This window comes from Oryctolagus cuniculus, chromosome X (genome assembly GCF_051225735.1).
Source record: "Oryctolagus cuniculus isolate XC-2025 breed Fujian yellow rabbit chromosome X, ASM5122573v1, whole genome shotgun sequence".
NCBI classification, from domain to species: Eukaryota; Metazoa; Chordata; class Mammalia; order Lagomorpha; family Leporidae; genus Oryctolagus; species Oryctolagus cuniculus.
In genome coordinates this window covers 81,284,609-81,299,448 of record NC_142888.1, presented here as the reverse complement: position 1 = coordinate 81,299,448, position 14,840 = coordinate 81,284,609, and the positions used below count along the sequence as shown (strand labels likewise).

Here is a 14,840-nt window from a genome sequence, read left to right as displayed (position 1 = left end):
TTGATTCCTCCTTAAGATTTCATTTTCACGAGAGATTTTCTATCCTGTCCAGTATGGGTTTCTGTAGTTCATGCATTTGTTTTTGATAACTTCTAAATGTTCTTATCATAAATTTTTTGAAATCCGTATCTTGCATTTCTTCTATCTCATCATCTTTATAATCTTGTATTGGAGTCTCATGTTCATTTGGGGGCGTTTAATGTCTTCCTTGTTCTTATTTCCTCGGTTTCTGCATTTGTTGTTTAGCATTTTGGAGATATTTTTTGATTTCTTCTTTTTTTTTTTCCTTGCTGTGGTGGCTTTTCTCATTGTACTATGACTCTAGATTAAGGGGACTGTCTGCTTTTGGTGAATCTCTAGAAGCTTGTTGTGGGTGTGGCCAGAGAGCTCTGTTCAGGTCTTCAGGGTTAAGGTTGTGCCAAAGGTGACACACCCAGGTTTAGCATGGTAAATCAATCTCTCTCTCTCCTCTCTCTCCTCTCTCTCTCTCTCTCACTCTCTCTCCTCTCTCTCTCTCTCTCTCTCTCTCTCTCTTATTTTATAGATATATATATATATATATATGATTTTTTTTATTCAGAAGGTAAGGGAAGTAATTCCGCTCAGCTTAGCTCTTCTCCTTCATGGCAATCAGTGTCTGAGCACTAGCCCCAGTGGGTGTAATGTTCGTCTGCTCTGTCCCAAGGACCACACAATCCTCAGTGTAAGCTCAGATTCCCCTGTAATGTCTCCCACCGAGTTGCCAAGGTTACCGAGTTTGTGGCGTCTCCCATGGAGACTACTCACATCTCAGCCACACTGTGAGTTCTCCCACACACCCTCAGGTTTTTTTTTTTTTTTCACAGTCCCAGTTCATAAGCTCCACACATTCACTAGGTCTTAACCTCCTGTTATTTCTCCCCACCAGAGTCAGGTTTTTCTGCTTGGCTGAGGGCGGGCACAGCCCTGAGCTGGCGCAGCGGTTTTGTATGTCCAAAATGGCACCTGCTGTATTGTCTTACCCACCTTTGTAAGGTGAGTGGAGAGAGAGAATCGTGTCCGTCCGTACCGGTCCCTTTCATTTTTTTTTTCTCTCCTCTAGTTAGGCTGGTGGACTTTCCCCCACGGGTCTTCAAGCCTCGTTGCCTCTAGGCTCTTCCTGCCACTTTTCCGCCAGTGTCTCGGGCTACTGCATTTTCTCCTCACCTCCCTTTCCAGCACTGGTGCGTAGACTCAGCAGCTGGGGTCCTGTGCCATGGGCGCCCGTGCGCTCCACATAGGTCCACCTGTATCCCACTAGTTCTGGAAGAGTTTCCTCTGCAGTTTTTTCCCTAACTCTTCCCTGAGACTACAGTATCTCCAGTTTCATTAAACTCTAATTTCCTGGACTATCAGTGTGCTCCCTCTGTATTCTGCCATCTTGTAGCTCCTCCGTTGGAGCAAAACCCTTACCATTTTTATATCCACTGAATATTTATAGGACTAACACCAGTTTCTCAAACTTTAACTTGTATTATACAAGAATTAACATAGAAATGCTTCTCAATTTATAGAAGAAATTCCTGAAGTGTTTTCTATAAAATTCTTGTACAATGAATCATTGCCCTGTGAACGTCATGACAAAGCACATAGGGTCTGGAACTTAGGAGTTCCAGGTTAGAACCTTTTTTAACCCCTTTTTAGCTAATTTTGGACAAGTTATTGAACGTTTGTTATCTATGAGCTTAGGGGTACTTATAATACCAATTCATGCAATGTTTGTGGGATTTTAATTAGTTAATACATTTAAAAATTCTCTGGGCCTGGTATTGTGGTGTAGCAGGTTGAGCTTCCACCTGTGACTGGCATCCCATATGAATAAAAATTTGCATCCTGGCTGCTCCACTTTGAATTCAGCTCCCTACTAATGGCCTAGGAAGGTAGGAAAAGATAGCCCAAGTGCTTGGGCTACTGCTGCCTGCGTGGGAGACTGGTGGAAGCTCCTGGCTCCTAGCTTCAGTTTGGCTTAATCCTGGACATTGCAGCCATTTGGGGAGTGAACCAGCAGATGGAGGCTCTCTATCTCTCCCTTTCTCTCTCTCATTCTGTCTTTCAAATAAATAAATAAATCTTTAAAATTTCTCAGAATTCTTGGCAGGTGGTGACAACACCACCATAGCTTTTCAGTCTGAATCCCCAAATATAAATGGAAATAGCAAAGCCAGAACCCACAGACAACATCTACAACAAAACATGGTGACAAAGTATCAACACAAACCCCAAAATTTAAATCACCAGTCATAATATCTGCATGTTCTGAGTGTCTTATAGGAGCAAGAAGATGAATGCATCAAAGATGCGGTCTTAGGGACTCAAGAGCAGAAGACCCCCAAAATTGCTAAAAAGAATTCACTGGAAAGTGGAATGGCTAATTTAGAACCAGCAGCTCAAACTGAGAAAGGATTTGATCTCTCCAATGAAACTTCGAATTGCTTACTGCAGTCTAGTCCCTAAGAAAACTCAAAATGGCCTGCCAGATCTCCCTTTTATATTTCTCACTGGGGATAAACTGCTGAGAGTAGAATGAAAATGGATCAGCATAGCACAAAGAGTGGTTCACACTAAAGTTGGGGAAGAGAACAGAGTCAAGGAATCCTAGAAAGCAGTCATGCTCTTTGTCTTTTAAGATTTATTTATTTATTTGAGAGGCTGGATGTGAGAGAGAGAAAACATGCATGCACACATGTGTGCATTTAAAACTGCTGATTCATTCCCCAAATGGCTGCAATAGCTAAGGTTGGGCTAGGCCGAAGTCATGAACTCCATCTGAGTCTTCCACATGGGTGACAGGAACTCAAGTACTTGAGCCACATCCAGAGATTCCCAGGAGTATTGGAAACAGAGTGTCTAGGACTTGACCTGGCTTTGTGATGTAGGATGCGGGTGTCACAAGTGGCAACATAACCCACTACACAACAACAACCGCCCCTGAAATAATAGTTTTGAGTGTTACATAAAGATATTTAAAAAGAGCTCTTTGAAGTTAGAAAAGCCTTCTTGTGCCCCACCTCATTCTAACGTTCATGAAAAGTAAATTTACTTAAAATTAAACAAAAGGTCAATGCTATATAAAGAATATATATTACGGGGATAAAAGAAGGCAGAATAGTATTCCTAAAATGAAATCATGTCAGAAATGCACCTACTAAACAGAAGTAAACTAACTTATCTCAAAATGAACTCAATAAAATACTGCAAAATATTAAAGATTAAGATAAATCAATTAGCAAAGCTCTCTTGAGGTGACAGAACTCAGGAAAGAATTAGAAAGGGAAGAAGATACTTCAGTAATGAAGAATGAAGTATAAAGAGCTTGAGCAAATGTATGCAAAAGATAATGCTTTGAGAAGAATAAGGACATAAGAATGGAGAAATCTAAAATTGAAAAAGATCAAAGATTGAAAAGTGACATGTAAATTAGGCAAAAGCAGTCAATCTCTGATAGAAGTCCCTGAAGAAGAAACTCAAAAGAGCAGAGCAAATACTGAAAGCTATAATTCAGAAAACTTGAGGCCAGTGTTATGGTGTAATGAATGAGGATGGCTGCTACCTACAACTCTGTCATGCCAGATGGGCTCCACTTTGTGTCCTGGCTGCTCCACTTTCAATCCAGCTCCCTACTAATGCTCTTGGGAAAAACGGTGGAAGGTGAACCAAGTGTTTGGATCCCTGCTGTCCACATGGGAGACTTTGATGAGGCTACTAGCTTCAGCCTGGCCCAACCTTGGCCATTGCAGCCATCTGGGGAGTGAATCAGCAGATGGAAGATCTCTCTCTCTCTCTCCTCTATTCCCCACTTTGTAACAATGGCTTTCAGATAAATACATTTTTAAAAGGAAAAATAAAACTTGACTGAAATTTTAAAATGTTTTAAAAGTACATAATGAAATAACTGAGAATATTGACCCAGAAAAACCAACAATTAGAATAGTCTAGTAAAACTACTGGAGTTTAGTGAGAAAGAAGGTCCTTTGCATATCTAACTAAAAGAGGCTATGGAATGTAAGAGAAACAAGATGATAGTCATCAAACTTTGACAGTAATGTTTTATGCTAGAAGAAAATGGAGTAACAGTTAAGATACTTGAGGAAAGAATTTGTGAACCCAAAGATAATAAAGTCAGCCTAACTGATTTTCAAGAACAAAGAACACCATGTAAAAATCAGAATGTTATTTCCATGAATCTTTCCTGAAGAAAATGCTAGAGCTGTGCTGTTGAGATAATCACTAGCTACATGTGACAAATTAATTACAGTTAAACTTTAGTTCCTCAGTCACATTAGCCATATGCCAGGTGCTCAATACAGTAGCTACTTGATAGCTACTGAGCACAGATGATATTGAGCACAGATATAAAATATTTCTACCAACCTAGAAGGTTGTATTGGACAACAGTGTACTACAGAATTAACTAGTATGCATGTATTTCCTATCTTCCTTCACTGAAAGGCTTAGAAACAAAAGTATCCCTAATACCCAGTTTGTGGTCTTAAAATATACTTTATCATTGTTTAAAGATATGGCTTTGTAGAGAAATGGTTGATTCCAGGTCTGGACAGGACCTATTCAAGTTGAGCCTGGAACATCTTGTCATATCAAACAACAAGGAAGCTATCAAAGAGTGCTGAGGTGTTGTCAAAATGAGTCATCTGGAAGGGATTCCCACTGGCCAAAGATGGAACAATTTAAAGTTCTACAATGACAATAGATTATAACATTTTAGATGTTCAATTTAAAAGTCCTAATAATATTTAAAAAATTGGTCACCTTAAGTGAATGATAAGAAATCAATTCATTTTCTTGAAAAGTAGAAAATAAAAAATCAAGGATTTATCCTGCTTATATGAACTATACCACTGAGTAACCAAATAGTAAATGAGGGGAAATAGCTCCTTATATTAGTATTCTAACTAGTCAATGAAAATGAAGTGACAAAATGTAATCATTTTGCAGTCCCCAATGAATGGATAAACATTAAGCATTAATAGCTGCTAATATTTCAAAGGCACTTAGATGTTACTATAGAAGTGCTAAAGGAATCAGTTGTGAGTCTGATCCAGTCTCCTGAATATATTTGCAAGAAATATAGATGTGATCAGCAAAATCCACACTGGGAAGGAAGCTCAACAGGTGGAATGGCCCAGGTTCTTCAAAAGAAAAACTGTTAGGAAATCAAGTGGATGGAGGAGGGATCTATAGGATAAAGAGGTTCAAGACATGCCAATTTTTTTTTTTCATTTTATGTTTCTCTTTTAAGTTTGACTCTCTGCTTAAGTTAGGTTCTCAGCTTCTTTTTTTTTCAACTTTTATTTAATAAATATAAATTTCCAAAGTAAAATTTTTGGATTATAGCGGCTTCCCCCCCCCATAGCCTCCCTCCCATCCACAACCATCCCATCTCCCACTCCCTCTCCCATCCCATTCTTCATCAAGATTCATTTTCAATTATCTTTATATACAGAAGATCAATTTAGTATATACTAAGATTTCAACAGACTGCATCCACACAGACACACAAAGTATAGAGTACTATTTGAGTAATAGTTTTACCATTAATTCACATAGTACAACACATTAAGGACAGAGATCCTACATGGGGAGTAAGTGCACAGTGACTCCTGTTGTTGATTTAACAACTGACACTCTTATTTATGATATCAATAATCACCCAAGGCTCTTGTCATGAGCTGCCAAGGCTATGGAAGCCTACTGAGTTCACCAACTCTGATCTTATTTAGACAAGACCATATTCAAAGTGGAAGTTCTCTCCTCTCTTCAGAGAAAGGTACCTCCTTCTTTGATGGCCTGTTCTTTCACTGGGATCTCACTCGCAGAGATCTTTCATTTAGGTCTGTCTGTCTGTCTGTCTTTCTCTCTCTTTCTCTCTCCCTCTCTCTCTCCCTCTCTCTCTTTCTTTCTCTCTTTCTCTCTCTCTCTCTCTCTCTTTCTTTCTTTCTCTCTTTCTCTCTTTCCCTCCCTCCCTCCCTTCCTTCTTTCCTTCTTTCCTTCTTTCCTTCCTTCCTTTGCCAGAGTGTCTTGGCTTTCCATGCCTGCAAAACTCTCATGGGCTTTTTAGCCAGATCCAAATCATGCCAAATTTTTTAAATGGGCAATACTGAAAAACTATCTAAGGATGCAAATTTGGGTGATAAAAATTCTAAAAATCACAAGGAAGTAATTACTATTAATGTCAAAATAATGGCTTGTTATGGTAGGAGAGAAAAGGCTGGGATTAATGAGGCAAAGGGAAAGGAAAGTGTGAGGTTGCTAGCAAAATTCAGTTTCTTGACCTGGTTAGTGTTTTCCTTTAAAGTAATCCAATAAGCCATACATTTGATTTGTTTCTATATATGTTTCATTTAAAAAAATGTTTATCACAGTGCCTGTAACAAAATAGTAAATATTAATAATGTTTAAATTTTTCATTGGGAATGTTGTTATAGACCCTGGTTTTACTACTTTGTGCTAATTGTAGGGGAAAGCATTGGCTGTCTGCTTCTAGCAGACATCTGAGCTTTAAAAAAAATCAAGTAATAGATGAGCATTGTAATGCCTCAATTATGTGGAATGATTGAAGGCTTACCCTTTAAATGTCAGGTTTTCCTGAATATATGCTTCTTTTATTTTGCTTTTTTTGTTGTCACTTATGAACCTCAACTATAGCTGTAATTTACTAGATTTGGCTGCTTTTTACTTCCTCTTTCCCATTCTTATCAACCCCTTAGATGAAACAACTAATGTTTCCTACTTTGTTCATAATGTCTTTCTGATTGGCCCTTTCCATCCTTCTCCCCACCCCCCCTTTAAGATTTATTTCTTTATTTGAGAGAGAGAGGTCTTCCATCCACTGGTTCACTCCCCCAATGGCCACAAAGGCTGGAGCTGGGCCCATCTGGAGGCAGGAGCTTCTTCGATATCTTCCATGAGGGTACAGGAGCACAGGACTTGGGCCATCTTCTACTGCTTTCCCAGGCCATAGCAGAGAGCTGGATAGGAAGTGGAACAGCCAAGATTCGAACTAGCGCCCAGATGGGATGCTGGCACTGCTGGCGGCAGTTTTTAACCACTATGCCACAGCGCCGGCCTTTCCATTCTCTTGTAACTTACTGCTAATATGCTAGGTAATTTGATGCAGTGATTATATTTAATAGAAATCTCTTCATAGGCATTAAATTGTGTCAACTTCCCATTTTGGTAACTATTTCCAAGACTGTCCCCCAGACCAGAACTAGTGACTCAATTGCCCTGAATGCAAAATTTAAGGAGATATCAAAAATGCACTGTAATTTAAGATAAATAATACTTTAATTCATTATTTTAAAAACCATTGCTAATGGGGGGAAAAAAAGTCCATGAACAACAAAGTATCAATTTTAATGAAGACAGGCTTTATGGTCCAAACTTGGGGTGAGGTGAGTGAGACACATGGAAGTGGAAGTTTGAAACCTGTCTTTATCAAAATTTTTCATGGGGCCAGCATTGTGGAAAGCAGGTAAAGCTGCCACATGCGATGCCAGCATCCCATATGGGCTCCAGATCAGTCCCAGATGCTCCACTTTCTATCCAGCTCCATGCTAATGGCCTGAGAAAAGCAGCAGAAGATGTCCCAAGTGCTTGGGTCCCTTTGACCCACACAGGAGACTCAGAAAAAGCTCCTAGGTTTGGCTTGGCCTAGCCCTGGTTGTTGCGGCCATCTGGAAAGTGAACCAGGTGATAGAAGATCTCTTTCTCTTCATCTCTCCCTCTGTGATTTTCAAATAAATACATAAATCTTTTTTTATTTTTTTTTATTTAGTAAATATAAATTTCCAAAGTACAGTTTATGGATTACAATGGCTTCCCCCCCCCATAATTTCCCTCCCATTCGCACCCCTCCCATATCCCGCTCCCTCTCCCACTCCATTCACATCAAGATTCATTTTCAATTATCTTTATATACAGAAGATCGATTCAGTATATATTAAGTAAAGATTTCATCAGTTTGCACCCACACAGAAACACAAAGTGTAAAATACTGTTTCAGTACTAGTTATAGTATTACTTCACATTGGACAGCACATTAAGGACAGATCCCACATGAGAAGTAAGTACACAGTGACTCCTGTTGTTGACTTAACAATTTGACACTCTTGTTTATGGCGTCAGTAATCTCCCTAGGCTCTAGTCATGAGTTGCCAAGGCTATGGAAGCCTTTTGAGTTTGCCAACTCTGATCATATTTAGACAAGGTCATAGTCAAAGTGGAAGTTCTCTCCTCCCTTCAGAGAAAGGTACCTCCTTCTTTGATGGCCCGTTCTTTCCACTGGGATCTCACTTGCAGAGATCTTTCATTTAGGTCTTTTTTTTTTCCCAGAGTGTCTTGGCTTTCCCTGCCTAAAATACTCTCATGGGCTCTTCAGCCAGATCCGAATGCTTTAAGGGCTGATTCTGTGGCCAGAGTGCTGTTTAGGACATTTGCCATTCTATGAGTCTGCTGTGTATCCCGCTTCCCATGTTGGATCGTTCTCTCCCTTTTTGATTCTATCAGTTAGTATTAGCAGACACTAGTCTTGTTTGTGTGATCCCTTTGACTCTTAGACCTCTCAGTGTGATCAATTGTGAACTGAAATTGATCACTTGGACTAGTGAGATGGCATTGGTACATGCCACCTTGATAGGATTGTATTGGAATCCCCTGGCAAGTTTCTAACTCCACCATTTGGGGCAAGTCCATCTGAGCATGTCCCAAATTGTACATCTCCTCCCTCTTATTCCCACTGTTATATTTAACAGGGATCACTTTTCAGTTAAAATTTCAACACCTAAGAATAATTGTGTGTTAATTACAGAGTTCAACCAACATTATGCTGAGTGAATTAAGCCAGTCCCAAAGGGACAAATATCATATGTTCTCCCTGATTGGCGACAACTAGCTGAGCACCAAAGGGGAAACCTCTTGATGTGAAATGGACACTATGAGAAACAGTGACTTGATCAGCTCTTGTCCTGACTGTTGATGTACATAAATCTTAAAAATGTTAGTCTTAGCCCTCTTTTTGATCTCTAGAGAATCAGTCTATTGTTTATATTTACATTCTCTAAAATACCCTGAAGCAGACTGCAGCTACATGAACAAGAGGAAATAAGCATTCTAACAGCATTACATTGATTTCTACTAAGATTTTAGAATATTTAATTTCTGTCCCTCAAACAATATCCCATTGAGCCTACAAAGACTGTGTTAAGAATGAGATGCTCATGCATTTATAGAGCCACTGGAGATTATAAGAACATTTTCTTAGAGGGCTTATTATAATACTGTGGGTATATAAGGAAGATGAGTTCAGACAATGTGACCTTCAAATTTTTCTACCTTTGATTCTTTCAGGTCCATGAAAAATTTATGTAGGTCTTTTTCTATTAGTTGGTTTTTACCTAGTGATCATAATCACACTCTGCTATTTTTAGCTAGTTTTTACTGCAGTTTCTTTTTTTTAAATGTGACTTATTTTGAGTATTTAAAAGGAGTAAGAGAAGAGCTTTGTTGAATAATTTGTTTTATTGAAAACAAATTCATTGATTTATAGCACTTAAGGATATTCCGAAAATTATTCTCAAATTGTAGAATGTTTCTAAATGCATGAAAAAGCTCCAACAGTTAGTTAAGCAAGTTTTTAAAATTTAATATTTATATATGGGAAAATTCATTTTTGGGGTACCAAGTTATAGTTCTGACAAATGCATGGAGTTGTATAACCACTTCCACAATCAAGAGAGAAAGTTTTATCACCAGACCTCCATCCCCAAATTGGTAACCAAGTTTTAGATAACCCTGAGATATACAGATTTCCTATAACCATTACCCTGTAAGTATATAAAAGTTATAGATGAATATATTGTTAGTATTTGTCAGTGAATGAAAACAACATGGATTACTTATTGCTAAATTACTACAATAACAAATTAACCTTGTGTTGACTGTTCCTGTACTAAATTCACTGGGCAGAAATTCTGAATTTAAACATGTATTGAATGATGATACTAAACTTCCTCTACTTCTCAGTATGAAAATGTTAGTGCAGGTGACATAGTGATGAAGTTTCATACTTGAATTTCTAAGTTGGCTCAAGTGATTCAGGTAAACTTGATGGGTTATATCCTTCATCTTTTGTTAGAAAAATTTAACTGGCTTGTCGTGTGTGTGTGTGTGTAGAGAGAGAGAGAGAGAAAGAGGAGGATGTATGTATTAACTAGGAAGAGCCACATTATTTCTCCTTTATTATCATAGAATATTCATATTTAAATGTTATTATATTTTAATTTCTTATATCTAAAACTGTGAGACACTGAGTATTGTTTTTAAACTATATTAAGAGGTAGAGAACATTAAAGTTAGCCCTTTAATGTTTATTTAGCCTGTTTTGTTTTGTACCTCCTTAGATATGGAACTGTTATGATATAGAATTTCCCATGTTTCTCAGATGTTACCAGTAGAATTTCTCAAAGATTGCTAAAATGTGAAATCTGTGCAGTTTAGTTTCTTATTAGCTTATGCATCTTGTGATTTAAGCATGAAAGATTGATGCTTTAAATTATATATTAAACTAAGTAACCAAAGATTTTTTTAAAAAAAAGATTTTATTATTTGAAAAGCAAAGTAAAAGAAGGGGAAGAGAGATAAAGAAGAAGGAAGGTGGAGAGAGAAAGGGGGACTGGAGAGAGATCTAACATTTGCTGATTCACTCTTCAAGTGGTCTCAGTAGCCAGGTCTAGACCAGGCCAAACCAGGAGCCAGGAACTCCTTCATGGTTTCTCACATGTGTGGCAGGGACCCAAGTACTTGGACCATTTTCTGATACCTTCTGAGGAACATAACCAGGAATCTGGATTGGAAGTGGAACAGCCAGGACTTGAACTTGCACCAAAGTATGGGATGCCAGTGTTGCAAGTGGCAGCTTAAACCTGCTGAGCTGCATCGTTGGCCCCACCTTGAAAGTTTTTATCTTTAAGTGAAACTATGAAAATTAAAGAGTTTCATGACCATACAGGGAACATAAAAGCAGAAGATAAGTTGTTTATAAGGTATTACAATATACATTGCTACTTTTCTTTTTTAGTGATTGTCTCACAGTCCTATCCATACCACTCTCCTCCACTTCCTCCTGCTGCTGCTGCTGCCTCTCTACCAGTACCACCACCACCACCACCACCACCTCCACTTCCTTCTCTTGAGATGGGAGAGGCTTCAAACTTTCCACCACCACCTCCGCCTTACTCCTGTGATCCAAGTGGCAGTGACCTGCCTCAAGGTAAGTAGATTTTGAGACTTGGTGAGGGTTATCTAAGTCTGATATTTTAAAAAAAATCTTGGTGCATATTTCTCTATGCTTGACCTATGAGAAAACTGGGGTGAGCAGCGAAATGGAAATGAACTTGAGCATAATGCCAGGTAAGTGACTGCAGAATGGAGAGATTGAAAGCTAAGGGTATCATTTACATAATCAGCAAGTAGATAGTTGATTTGACTTTTGATCCTTTTTTTGGGCAGTGACATATCTTTCCTGAAAAAGATTCTCAAATAGCTATCTTTCCTGTTCTCCGCTGTTGTTCTTTAAAAGCAGGAGTCAGTGTCAATTTTTCTCCATTTTTAAAATTCTTTCCACAAGTATATGAAATTGTTGCAGTCTTTGTTATTTAGGATTCCAAATGAATTGTGAAGACGTGCAGAGGGTTTTAGGGGAGAATTGGGGATCTGATCTGCTTGGATTTCAGCCATATGCTCATTTCCTTAAATAGCTAAGGAGTGGTTTCCATTGGAAGTTATCCTTCAGTTTGGTAGCATTGCTTAAAAAAGAATTGTACTTGAAAGTTCCTTGTAGTTTACTTATACTTTCTTTTCTTGAAAGAAAGATGTATTATTCTTTGAAAAACAGAGTGACAGGGGGAGGATGAGAGAGGCAGACACACTGACAGACATCCGTTTTATGTCTGCTATTTCACTCCCCAAATGGCATTAAAAACCAGGTCTAGGCCAGGCCAAAGCCAGGAACCAGGAACTTTGTCTTGGTCTCCCATGTGGGTGCTGCCTTCCCAGATACATTGATAGGGAGCTGGACCAGAAGCAAAGCAACCACAACTTCAACTCTCATATGGGATGCCTGCATTACAAGCAGTGACTTAACCCCCTTTGCTAAAATGCCAGCCCCTAATACTTGCTTTGCTGTGACATTCTCTTGATATTTCTAGCTGCTTTTCTATTCAATTTTGGTCTTTTTTCCCCCAATCCCAAATTAATTGCCAAGATTTTCTTCGACTTCATGATGTCCTTTTTCCCTTCCTTCAAACTTCATCGTTAATACTTCGAGGTAGTTGATTCCTAGATTTAGGTAGCCTTGGCCTCAGAATTATCAGATATTTTTCTCTAGCTACTTGCTACACATTTTATTTTCTTTTTCTTTTTTTTTTTTTTTTGACAGGCAGAGTGGACAGTGAGAGAGAGAGACAGAGAGAAAGGTCTTCCTTCTGTTGGTCCACCCCCCAATGGCCCCTACGGCCGGCACACCGTGCTGATCCGAAGCCAGGAGCCAGGTGCTTCTCCTGGTCTCCCATGTGGGTGCAGGGCCCAAGCACTTGGGCCATCCTCCACTGCACTCCCTGGCCACAGCAGAGAGCTGGATAGGAAGAGGGGCAACCGAGACAGAATCCGGCACCCCGACCGGGACTAGAACCTGGGGTGCCGGTGCCACAGGTTGGGGATTAGCCTATTGAGCCTTGGCACCAGCCTACTTGCTACACATTTTCATGTAGCTTTTAAACTTTCATTTCAAATTTAAAAGTCCATAATGAAATTCCTCATTTTTATCTCCTTTCTTCTTAGGCCACACAAAATGTTGACTCACTGACTCTTCTCCGTGGTTTCTTAGTTTGTTAGCAGTGGTAACATTTCCACCTAATTGACCTATTATCTAAACCCTGATTTCTTTACTCTCTCCCCTCTCTTACCTGCCTATACCCAAGTTGTAGTCAGTCACTGTATAATGCTGACTTTGCTCTTTTCCAACATTGTGTTATGGAAATATTCAAACACACATAAAGGTTGAATTTTAAAATCAATAGTCTATTCGCCACCTAGATTCTATCATTAACATTTAGCTGTGCTTTCTTTATAACATGTCTGTACATTTTTTCTGTCTCCATCAGTTCATTAATCCATCTTATTTATATGAATTTAAAAGTAAATTATAGATGTCAGTATATTTCTCCTAAATGGAAAAAGAAAATGTGGTATATATGCATAATGAAATGCTATTCAGCCATAAACGGAATGAGATCCTGTCATTTGCAGCAACATGGATGAACCTAGAGGATGTTACATTAAGCCAGGCACAGAAAAACAAGTAACACCCAATCTCACTTTTATGTGGAATCTTAAACAGCTGATCTCACAGAAGTACTAAATAGAATAGTGGTTACAAAGGCTGGGGAGGATGGAGGAGAGATTGGTCAATAGGTACAAAATTGCTGTTAGATACGAGGAAAAAGTTCTGGTGTTCTCTTGCATAGTAGGGTCACTATAGTTGACAGTATTGCATTTTTCAAAATAAAGAAATGGTAAATGAGGTAATGGATATGCTTAATACCCTGATATGACCATTATACAACATGCACTTTTATTGAAATGTTACACTGTACTCAAGTATGTACAACTGTTATGTATCAGAATCACAATAAAATTTCAAAAACCTTCAGTGTACATATAATTTAGTTGGAGTTCAGTAGTTTTTGGTTTTTTTAAAGGTTTATTTATTGGAAAGGCATAGTGACAGAGTGAGGGAGACAAATCTTCCGACTGCTGGTTTATTCCCCAAATGCCTGCAACAGCTGGAGCTAAGCCCAGCTGAAACCAGGAGTCAGGAACTGCCTCTGGGGCTCCCATGTGGGTGGCAGGAACCAAAGTACTTGAACACTCATTTGCTGCTTCTAAGATGCTTTAATCAGAAACACAGAGTAGTTGGGACTCAAACCAGGCACTCTGATATGGGATGCAGGCATCCTAGGCAGTGGCTTAACCGACTGTACAAGACCCACCCATAGTTTTTCATTTTCTTGCAAAATTCACATGTAATTGAATGTCCAAAGCTTAAAACTAGCCGAGTTTTAACATATGTGTGCATGTACCAGTGTAACCCAAATCTGCATCAAGGTACACAATGTTACCATTATGCAACAAAGTTCTTCCATGCCTCTTCCCAGTCTTTCCCTGCTTGAATCTCCATTATCCCTGAGACAACTCCTGTTCTGATTTCTTCCTACCATAGTTTTATCTGTTTTATCATTCCATATAAATGTAAACATACAGTATTTAGGGGCCAGCACTGTGGCGCAGCCAGTTAACATCCTGGCCTGATGCGCCGGCATCCCATATGGGCACCGGTTCAAGTCCCGGGTGTTCCACTTCCTATCCAGCTCTCTGCTGGATGAAATAGCTGGGTCAGAGAAGTATATTCTTGCTTTTATAAGAAATTGCTGAACATATTTTTTTTTATTTGGCAGGTAGAGTTATAGACAGAGACAGAGAGAAAGGTCTTCCTTCCGTTGGTTCATTCCCCAAATGGCCGCTACAGCTGGCGCTGCACTGATCCAAAGCCAGGAGCCAGGCACTTATTCCTGGTCTCCCATGCAGGTGCAGGGGCCCAACAACTTGGGCCATCCTCCACTGCCTTCCCGGACCACAGCAGAAAGCTGGTCTGGAAGAGGAGCACTGGAACTAGAACCCAGTGCCCATATGGGATGCCAGTGCCGCAGGTGGAGGATTAACCAAGTGAGCCCCTGCGCCGGCCCCCT

General features: G+C 39.3%; 1 protein-coding gene across 19 annotated transcripts in view; it reads left to right on the top strand.

Moving 5' to 3' along the window:
- LOC100342997 (ALG13 UDP-N-acetylglucosaminyltransferase subunit) overlaps positions 1–14,840 on the top strand; it is a 96,277-nt gene that overhangs the window by 68,854 nt on the left and 12,583 nt on the right. For all 19 annotated transcript variants that reach the window (XR_016227951.1, XM_089324197.1, XM_089324198.1 and 16 more), the window contains one exon: positions 11,114–11,305. Coding sequence is in view for 18 of the 19 variants with exons in the window: in XM_089324197.1 (XP_089180323.1) it covers positions 11,114–11,305 (192 nt within the window). In the remaining variant the exon portion in view is untranslated. The remainder of the gene's footprint in view (positions 1–11,113; positions 11,306–14,840) is intronic.